The sequence below is a fragment of the Anarhichas minor genome, unplaced genomic scaffold (genome assembly GCF_050575085.1).
Source record: "Anarhichas minor isolate MPS153535 unplaced genomic scaffold, ASM5057508v1 ptg000154l, whole genome shotgun sequence".
NCBI lineage: Eukaryota > Metazoa > Chordata > Actinopteri > Perciformes > Anarhichadidae > Anarhichas > Anarhichas minor.
In genome coordinates, this window is record NW_027466600.1 from 189,105 (window position 1) to 200,238 (window position 11,134).

General features: G+C 42.8%; 1 protein-coding gene across 4 annotated transcripts; it reads right to left on the bottom strand.

Annotated features, from left to right (window-relative positions):
• Positions 1–2,077: 2,077 nt before the first annotated feature.
• On the bottom strand, positions 2,078–10,641 carry LOC142943706 (uncharacterized). 4 transcript variants are annotated; one of them, XM_076085373.1, is made up of 3 exons: positions 10,465–10,641; positions 7,934–8,797; positions 2,078–4,285 (listed from the first exon to the last, which is right to left on the bottom strand). In XM_076085373.1, exons 2-3 carry the CDS (start codon positions 8,506–8,508, stop codon positions 3,391–3,393), a joined length of 1,470 nt encoding a protein of 489 aa, XP_075941488.1. In that variant the 5' UTR covers positions 8,509–8,797; positions 10,465–10,641; the 3' UTR covers positions 2,078–3,390. The 4 variants fall into 4 exon arrangements, with proteins under 4 accessions (XP_075941488.1, XP_075941487.1, XP_075941484.1 ...); XM_076085372.1 differs by having other exon boundaries at positions 10,439–10,641; XM_076085369.1 differs by lacking the exon at positions 10,465–10,641 and adding an exon at positions 9,743–9,872.
• Positions 10,642–11,134: the final 493 nt, after the last annotated feature.

The window sequence follows — 11,134 nt, forward strand, 5'->3', positions numbered from 1 at the left end:
GACAATGTAATATGACTCTAAACGACATACCACACTGACTTCATGACAATGTAATATGACTCTAAACGACATACCACACTGACTTCATGACAATGTAATATGACTCTAAACGACATACCACACTGACTTCATGACAATGTAATATGACTCTAAACGACATACCACACTGACTTCATGACAATGTAATATGACTCTAAACGACATACCACACTGACTTCATGACAATGTAATATGACTCTAAACGACATACCACACTGACTTCATGACAATGTAATATGACTCTAAACGACATACCACACTGACTTCATGACAATGTAATATGACTCTAAACGACATACCACACTGACTTCATGACAATGTAATATGACTCTAAACGACATACCACACTGACTTCATGACAATGTAATATGACTCTAAACGACATACCACACTGACTTCATGACAATGTAATATGACTCTAAACGACATACCACACTGACTTCATGACAATGTAATATGACTCTAAACGACATACCACACTGACTTCATGACAATGTAATATGACTCTAAACGACATACCACACTGACTTCATGACAATGTAATATGACTCTAAACGACATACCACACTGACTTCATGACAATGTAATATGACTCTAAACGACATACCACACTGACTTCATGACAATGTAATATGACTCTAAACGACATACCACACTGACTTCATGACAATGTAATATGACTCTAAACGACATACCACACTGACTTTATGACAATGTAATATGACTCTAAACGACTTACCACACTGACTTTATGACAATGTAATATGACTCTAAACGACATACTATACTGACTTTATAACAATGTAATATGACTCTAAACAACATACTATACTGACTCTATAACTGACTTTTTGTGACATCCTACACTTTCAATTCAATTCATTTTTGTATTGCCCAAAATTACAAATTTGCCTCAGAGGGCTTTACAATATGTACACATTTGATATCCTCTTGTCCCGGAACCCTCACATTGGAACCAAGACCAGGTCTAGGTATAACCCGGACACACAGCAACCTGTGAGGTGAGAATACACAGAGACTCTGGTGAAGAAGCAGGTCAATAATGTTCGTTAATGGTATCGGTAATATAAAATTAGTAATGTGAGTAATAATAAAAAATTATATTATCAGTGGGAGTCAGCAGGGTCATGGTGGGAGGAAGGACCAGGGTCCAGATGAAACCACAATCCACGGAACCTGTGAGGAGAGAAGCACAAAGACGCGAAGCAAAGTTAGTAATCAGCATGTTTGCAGTTTAGTGAGCTGGTTGGTTTCATCTGGTTTGATCGATATATATAATTGAGTATCATCTGCATAACAATGAAAGTTTATAGAGTGTTTTCTGATAATATTGCCTAAAGGAAGCATATATAAGGTGAACAAGATTGGTCCAAGCACAGAACCTTGTGGAACTCCATTACTGACGTTGGTCTTCATCGAGGCTTCATCGTTTTCAAACTGAGATCAATCCGATAAATAGGATCCAAACCAGTTCATTGCGGTTCTTTTGATGCCAATATAATGTTCTAGTCTCTGCAACAGGATGTAGTGGACTATAGTGTCGAACGCAGCACTAATGTCTAACAGGACAAGAACAGAGACAAGTCCTTTGTCTGATGCAGTTAGAAGGTCATTAGTTATTTTTCACAAGAGCTGTCTCTGTGCTTTGATGCTTTCTAAATCCTGACTGAAAATCCTTAAATAAACTATTGTTACGTAGAAAGTCACACAACTGATTTCTCAAGGATCTTAGAGGAAGGGAGGGTTAGAAATCGGTCTATAATTAGTCATACTATACTATGTTTACTTTCTCCAATAACAAGCAAGCATCTTGAAATAACTAGTATGTAAAGTAACGTAGTATCTCATACATTTGAAACTTTTTCTGAGAAACTAAGTCATCAAAATTTGCAGGATCCTTTTTTTATCTCATTTTTTCGCAGCAGAAAGAATTGTTTTCCATAAAATGTGATTTAAAAAGCCCTCTCTGGGCTTCCGTAGCACCCCTTCAGGGTCAGTGAAGACAAACAGAGGAAACTTCTTTTTTAAGGTTTATTACAAAACGCAAGACAAAACATGTCAACTGGGGTTTTTATTCTATTGTTAAACACGACACGATGACGAACAACCTTCTATCTGCAGGTGAAGCTCCGCTGGAAACCAATCAAACAAAGTACGGAGGACAAGAAGAGGAGCTGAGGAGCATCTTCTACAGGAGGCTCGTAGTGCGACACACGTATAAATAGTTTCACCATTAAATTAAATTAAATCCAATTCACACAGTAAAAGGTTGTTTTCACAAACTCAAAGTGTCTTCTGCCGTCAGACGGCTTGGGGGGGGGAGAAGACCTGGTCCCTGATTGGTCCAAGACGCCCGTCTTTAAATAACTTCACATACGTCTGTTTTATTCTGGATTCTTTTGTCTCTTTAAGGAGGCTTTAACTTTGAAAAGCTGGACTTCCTGTCTGCCCGATGAAGACGAAGAACAACGAAGGTGGCGGTGGTGTTGCTACGGTAACAAGGGCAGTTTTTGTCTTTTTTACTTGTCAGTCACATTTAAATATTTATATATTACAACATTGTTCCAAATTCATAAATAAGAAGTGCAGTTCACCCTTCGACCTCCACAACACCGCCGAAAAACTACAAACATGGCCGACTAGCTTCATGCAAACGTTAATGTGGAGGAAACGCCGGCTCGAGCAATCGCAGCGCTGCACCGGCAAAGAACTTCAGCCAATCACAACCAGTCTGGGAGGAAAGAACATAAACCTGAACCACATCAGACCTGAACCATATCAGACCTGAACCTGCACAAAGTTCTTTGGAGGAACAGTTTCCCAGAATGCACTGCGTGCTGTGTTGAATGAGTCAGCTATAAAGATGGCCTCCACTCTGACATTGAATGTCTACTTCATTCGGGTAACGGGGCTGATGGGAAATTAGCTGACAGTAGTTCTCAGCTCTCTGCCCAGGTGGCTGATGGGAAATGGAGTGTAGAGGCGGCAGAATGAAAGTGTCCATGTGCAACCTGACAGACAGGTGGAGGGGCGGGGCGATGGGCGGGGCTTGGGTAACACTTTAAATCGAATCCCATCCTTAAGAGCTAACGGTCTGGTACGACCATATATGGAGATGTCCTGCTGATATCTACACCAGAGAAGAACCAGGTCCAGTTCACAAAACCTGGCAGCGCAGAATCTGTCTCCAACTGGTCCAGAACTGGTGGAGAACTGGTCCAGAACCTTTTAAATTAGAACTTTTCCAGAACTGGCCCCAAACCAGTCCAGAACCAGTCAGTGCTGATTCAGAACCAACCCAGAACAGGTCGAAAAAAACGATCCGAACCGTCACTCGGAGTCAGACTCCAGCGGAGCAGTTTCGTCTAGGACGACCCTCTTCCGGCGCTTGGCGGCGGCGGCCCGTTGCTCCTCCTCCAGATGGGCCTTCTTGTGGCGGGAGAAGCTGGACGAGTGCATGAAGGTCTTGTTGCAGGCCGCGCAGGTGTAGGTCTTGGTCTTGGCGGGGAGTCCGGTCTTGACATGGATCTGCTTCTGGTGGTGCTGCTGCAGCTTCCCACCGCTAGCACGGTGGGTCTGCTGGTGCCGAGCCAGACTGGAGGCGTGGCTAAACCTCTTCCCACACTGGCTGCACCCGTGTCGACCGGCTCCTCCTCCTCCTCCTCCTCCCACCTCCTCTTCAGAGATGGTGGAGGCTCGTTTGCTGGCCCGACCCGCCCGGCGGCGCCGGTTCTTCTTGCAGAGGGTGTAGAAGTTGGGCTTGTCCCGGGAGCAGAGCTTGAGTCGGATCTTGAGGTCTGACGAGGTCTCTCCCAGGTTCTCCTTGCCCGGTGTGTAGTTGTCCAGCAGGTCCTTGACGTGGGTCACCTGGTGCTTGGAGAGCTGTGTGGACGTCCTGAAGCTCATGTCACACTGAGGGCAGGCGTAGAACTTATCGCCGCCATGACTCTCCAAGATGGCCGCCGACGCCGCGTGCTGCTGCTGCTGATGCTGCCTCTGCTGCCTCTTGGGCTTCTTGTTCTTGCTGCCGGCCTTTAGCGAGTGGCGCAGGGCGGCCATGTTGGGACCGAGGGCGACGTCTTTGACGTCTTTGGGGAGGCCCCTCCCCTTCTTGTGGATGAGGCGGTGACGCGACAGACTGGAGCTGTGGTTGAACTCTTTACCACAGATGTTACAGGGATGGATCCTCCTTTTACCGTGCAGCCGCAGGTGACTCCCCAACATCCTGCAATGAAGAGACACGCAATCAATGAGGAGACATGAAGAGACAGGTAATCAATGAAGAGACACGAAGAGACAGGTAATCAATGAAGAGACAGGCAATCAATGAAGAGAAACGTAATCAATGAAGAGACAGGCAATCAATAAAGAGACACATAATCAATGAAGAGACACACAAAGAGACACGTAATCAATGAAGAGACACGTAATCAATGAAGAGACAGGCAATCAATGAAGAGACACACGAAGAGACACGTAATCAATGAAGAGACACGAAGAGACATGTAATCAATGAAGAGACACGAAATTAATGAAGAGACAGGTAATCAATGAAGAGACAGGTAATCAATGAAGAGACACGTAATTAATGAAGAGACATGAAGAGACAGGTAATCAATGAAGAGACACGTAATTAATGAAGAGACATGAAGAGACAGGTAATCAATGAAGAGACACGTAATTAATGAAGAGACAGGTAATCAATGAAGAGACAGGTAATCAATGAAGAGACACGTAATTAATGAAGAGACATGAAGAGACAGGTAATCAATGAAGAGACAGGCAATCAATGAAGAGACAGGCAATCAATAAAGAGACACATTTTCAATGAAGAGACACGAAGAGACACGTAATCAATGAAGAGACACGAAGAGACAGGAAACAATGAAGAGACACGTAATCAATGAAGAGACACGAAGAGACACGTAATCAATGAAGAGACACAAAGAGACAGGTAATCAATGAAGAGACACATAATCAATGAAGAGACACGAAGAGACGTAATCAATGAAGAGACAGGTGATCAATGAAGAGACACGTAATCAATGAAGAGACACCTAATCAATGAAGAGACAGGTAATCAATAAAGAGACACGTAATCAATAAAGAGACACGTAATCAACGAAGAGACACAAAGAGACAGGTAATCAATGAAGAGACATAATCAATGAAGAGACACGTAATCAATGAAGAGACAGGTAATCAATGAAGAGACACGTAATCAATGAAGAGACACGAAGAGACAGGTAATCAATGAAGAGACGTAATCAACGAAGAGACACGTAATCAACAAAGAGACACGTAATCAATGAAGCGACACGAAGAGACAGATAATCAACGAAGAGACACGTAATCAATGAAGAGACACGTAATCAATGAAGAGACACATAATTAATGAAGAGACACGTAATCAATGAAGAGACAGGTAATCAATAAAGAGACACGTAATCAATGAAGAGACACGTAATTAATGAAGAGACGGGTAATCAATGAAGAGACAGGTAATCAATGAAGAGACACGTAATTAATGAAGAGACATGAAGAGACAGGTAATCAATAAAGAGACAGGTAATCAATGAAGAGACAGGCAATCAATGAAGAGACAGGCAATCAATAAAGAGACACATAATCAATGAAGAGACACGAAGAGACACGTAATCAATGAAGAGACACGAAGAGACACGTAATCAATGAAGAGACACGAAGAGACAGGTAATCAATGAAGAGACACGTAATCAATGAAGAGACACGAAGAGACACGTAATCAATGAAGAGACACAAAGAGACAGGTAATCAATGAAGAGACAGGTAATCAATGAAGAGACACGTAATTAATGAAGAGACATGAAGAGACAGGTAATCAATGAAGAGACAGGTAATCAATGAAGAGACAGGCAATCAATAAGAGACACATTTTCAATGAAGAGACACGAAGAGACACGTAATCAATGAAGAGACACGAAGAGACAGGAAACAATGAAGAGACACGTAATCAATGAAGAGACACGAAGAGACACGTAATCAATGAAGAGACACAAAGAGACAGGTAATCAATGAAGAGACATAATCAATGAAGAGACACGAAGAGACGTAATCAATGAAGAGACACGAAGAGACAGGTGATCAATGAAGAGACACGTAATCAATGAAGAGACACGTAATCAATGAAGAGACAGGTAATCAATAAAGAGACACGTAATCAACGAAGAGACACGTAATCAACGAAGAGACACGAAGAGACAGATAATCAATGAAGAGACACATAATCAATAAAGAGACACAAAGAGACAGGTAATCAATGAAGAGACACGTAATCAATAAAGAGACACAAAGAGACAGGTAATCAATGAAGAGACACGTAATCAATGAAGAGACAGGTAATCAATGAAGAGACACGTAATCAACGAAGAGACACAAAGAGACAGGTAATCAATCAAGAGACAGATAATCAATGAAGAGACACGTAATCAATGAAGAGACAGGTAATCAATGAAGAGACACGTAATCAATGAAGAGACACGAAGAGACAGGTAATCAATGAAGAGACGTAATCAACGAAGAGACACGTAATCAACAAAGAGACACGTAATCAATGAAGCGACACGAAGAGACAGGTAATCAACGAAGAGACACGTAATCAATGAAGAGACACGTAATCAATGAAGAGACACATAATTAATGAAGAGACACGTAATCAATGAAGAGACAGGTAATCAATAAAGAGACACGTAATCAATGAAGAGACACGTAATCAATGAAGAGACACGTAATCAATGAAGAGACAGGTAATCAATGAAGAGACACGTAATCAATGAAGAGACACGAAGAGACACGTAATCAATGACGAGACAGGTAATCAATGAAGAGACATAATTAATGAAGAGACACGTAATCAATGAAGAGACAGGTAGTCAATGAAGAGACACGTAATCAATGAAGAGACACAAAGAGACAGGTAATCAATGAAGATACAGGTAATCAATGAAGAGACACGTAATCAATGAAGGACACGAAGAGAAACAGAATCAATGAAGGACATGAAGAGAAACAGAATCAATGAAGGACACGAAGAGAAACAGAATCAATGAAGGACACAAAGAGAAACAGAATCAATGAAGGACACAAAGAGAAACAGAATCAATGAAGGACACAAAGAGAAACAGAATCAATGAAGGACACAAAGAGAAACAGAATCAATGAAGGACATGAAGAGAAACAGAATCAATGAAGGACATGAAGAGAAACAGAATCAATGAAGGACACAAAGAGAAACAGAATCAATGAAGGACATGAAGAGAAACAGAATCAATGGACATGAAGAGAAACAGAATCAATGAAGGACACAAAGAGAAACAGAATCAATGAAGGACATGAAGAGAAACAGAATCAATGAAGGACATGAAGAGAATCAGAATCAATGAAGGACACAAAGAGAAACAGAATCAATGAAGGACATGAAGAGAAACAGAATCAATGAAGGACATGAAGAGAATCAGAATCAATGAAGGACACAAAGAGAAACAGAATCAATGTAGGACATGAAGAGAAACAGAATCAATGAAGGACATGAAGAGAATCAGAATCAATGAAGGACATGAAGAGAAACAGAATCAATGAAGGACACAAAGAGAAACAGAATCAATGAAGGACACAAAGAGAAACAGAATCAATGAAGGACATGAAGAGAATCAGAATCAATGTAGGACATGAAGAGAATCAGAATCAATGAAGGACATGAAGAGAATCAGAATCAATGAAGGACATGAAGAGAAACAGAATCAATGTAGGACACGAAGAGAATCAGAATCAATGAAGGACATGAAGAGAAACAGAATCAATGAAGGACACAAAGAGAATCAATGAGGACCGTTACCTGCTGCCTTTGAAGCTCATCCCACAGTGGGGGCAGGTGTAGCGGGCCTCCTGGTGGGGGGGCTCCAGGGCCCTCTTGGCGGGCGGCATCGGGCCCCCGGTGGTCTTGCCGCTGTGCGTCTGCTGGTGCCGGTACAGACTGGAGGCGTGGCTGTAGCTCTTCCCACAGTAGCTGCAGCGGTACTGACGCTCGTCCGGCTCAAAGTCGGCCAGGTCCGAGTCTACCTCTCCGTCTGTCCGGCTAACGCCTGCCTCCACCGGTGCCTCCTCCTCCTCGGTGTCCTCCTCCTCCTCTTCGTCCTCCTCGTCATCAGAGTCTGTCTTGATCTCCACGCTCTGCTCCGTCACCTCACAGGGGAACACCTCCTCGTAGGGAGCGAAGAAGGACTCCTCCGTCTCCACCTTCAGCTGCTCCGTCAGGTCCGCCGGGTCGTCCGAGTCCTTCTTCACGCAGGAGATGGTGAACTTAGAGCCGACCTCGGCCCACTTCACCACATACTCGATGGGCTGAGTGTCCAACTCCACCGTGATGAAGTCTGCTCCCAGAGCATCAGACTCTGAGACCGGGTCCTCCATCCTAGACCTAAACCAGGGGAGGGGAGGAGCTACAGCTCTGTAGGGGAGGAGGAGCTACAGCTCTGTAGGGGAGGAGGAGCTACAGCTCTGTAGAGGGGGAGGAGCTAAAGCTCTGTAAGGGAGGGAGGAGCTACAGCTCTGTGTGGGTGGGAGGGGCTACAGCTCTGTAGGGGAGGAGGAGCTACAGCTCTATAAGTGGGGAGGAGCTACAGCTCTGTAGAGGGGGGAGGGGCTACAGCTCTGTAAGTGGGGAGGAGCTACAGCCCTGTAAGGGGGGAGGGGCTACAGCCTTGTGGGGGGGGGGGGAGGAGGAAGAAGGGGAGAAGAAGTTAGATGTGACAGAATACACACATCATTGTTGTTATTATCATAATATAACATGTAATGTAGAATTTATTTAATATGAATATAAAACAATAAAATAATAAACCTTCATGACATATACATATATATATATTATTATCAGTATAATTTAAATGAACAAACAATAATCACGTGATAGTAAACAAAGAGCAGATCTGAGGTCAGTTTGACCCGATGATGTCATTAATAAACACAGGTGACCTCTGACCTCCTAACACTTTAATAATATTAATATTTATATAATATATTAATATTATTAAATCTGATCATCACGGACGTTAAGAGACGTTTTCATTCATTATGTTGGACTGAACCGGACTACGTTCATAAATCAGTGGTTTTAAGAGAGAGAGCCTCACTATGCACTGAACCTCTCTCTCTCTCTCTTTAGTCCAGACCGACTCTAATGAATCCGTTATTATTTAATCACACTCATGATCAACATGTTATTATTGAATCACATATGATCAACATGTTATTATTTAAACATTTAGACAGGTTCTCTCTTCTCTCCGGATTACGACCACAGACTGTCGCGCGGAGGGCGGTTACTGGCAGCGCATCCATTTTATTAACGAGGACATTTCCTCTTAACTTACATCTGATTCTGTTTATCTGAAAGCCGAACTCATCACAACATCCGTTAGTTACGTTTAATAACGTAAAACGTTTAAAAACGTGTTTCCCGTTGGTCGTAAAGCGAGGAGGAGTTAAATAGAGCCGTATGTGAGCAGAGTGTCGGGGCCGTGATGAGGAAGCGGAGGGATCTTCTCCTCCCTGAACGTAAACTGTCAAAATAAAAGAGCGAGCGGCGGAATAAACGACGGTAACCGGATTCCGCGGTCAAACGAGTCGTGATTCGGTTACTCACCGAGCTTTAGACGGAGACACGGAGACATAAACGGTAATGTTTTAACCGGTGGAGACGGTCACAATAAACAGGAAGCAGCGGACACAAAGCATTGTGGGAAAAGGATTAAATGGCTGCGAAGAAACGGAAGTACGGTAGATTGTCCTTCAAAATAAAACCACAGTGAAAATAACAATGAAGAACGAATAAATAATAAAATTAAAATTAAAATAATAGTTTAATAATATAAATAATACAGTCAAATAAAAATAGTTTAATAATATAAATAATACAGTAAAATATAAATAAAAATAGTTTAATAATGTAAATAATACAGTAAAATATAAATAAAAATAGTTTAGTAATATAAATAATACAGTAAAATATAAATAAAAATAGTTTAATAATATAAATAATACAGTAAAATATAAATAAAAATAGTTTAGTAATATAAATAATACAGTAAAATAAAGAGATAGAGAGGAAGAGGAGGTGATGAAGAAAAGGAGAAGAGGATGAAGGAGGAGGCCTCAGTATTTACTGCTGCTCCTCTTCATCACCACCTCCTGCTCTTCATGGCTTCCTGTCACCGAGTCTCCTTCTCCTCCTTCACGTGAACATCTGCTGTGACTCCACACACACGCACGCACACGCACGCACACGCACAGACACCAACACACACACACACACCCACACACCTCGCTCCCGTTATTTTACCGGTGAAATGACGGTGGTCTCGGTACCTTACTAAACCCGGATCAGTCCGCTTCGGTTCGGTTCTGGATGAGAACGAGTCTCCGGAGCTTCAGTCGCATCTCAGCCAGAGAGCAGCGGCGGCCTGTCGGCTAGCTACCGCTGCTGCGACGTCCTGCTGGAGCGGCACGGAGCGGCAGAGAGCGGCAGGTCGCCCAGCAGAGTGGATGGGACGTCGCGGCTCAGAGGCGGCACGCGGCGGACCGTCCGGAGCCTCTCCAGACGACGATTGGTCGAGCTGCTGCGCAGCCTGCTCGTTGCATCGAATCTGATTGGCTGGCCGGCTGAAAACCCGCAAAACGTGTGCCGCCAAACGTCTTGAGGTGTCGTGAAGTGTCACGAGGCTTCAGTATGTCCATCTGACGGATTCTACCGAACACAGCTGATGTTTTGACGGTTGTGTCTGTTTTTAACCTGTTTATCATCAGCTGGTTCCTCTCTGCGCTGCTTCTGTGAAGAATAAACGTTTTCTGAAAAGCAGATTGAACTCCATTAAAGAATCTCTGGTTTTTAGTTTCTCTTTCTTCTTTTATCTCCTCTGAACACAACTAAGGATCCAATGATACACGGTCCACAAAGGCTTCTGGTCAAAGTAACTCAAAACTTATAATTTAATATAACATAGTTCACATGTTTTAATAGTTAAGTCAGTGTTGTCTG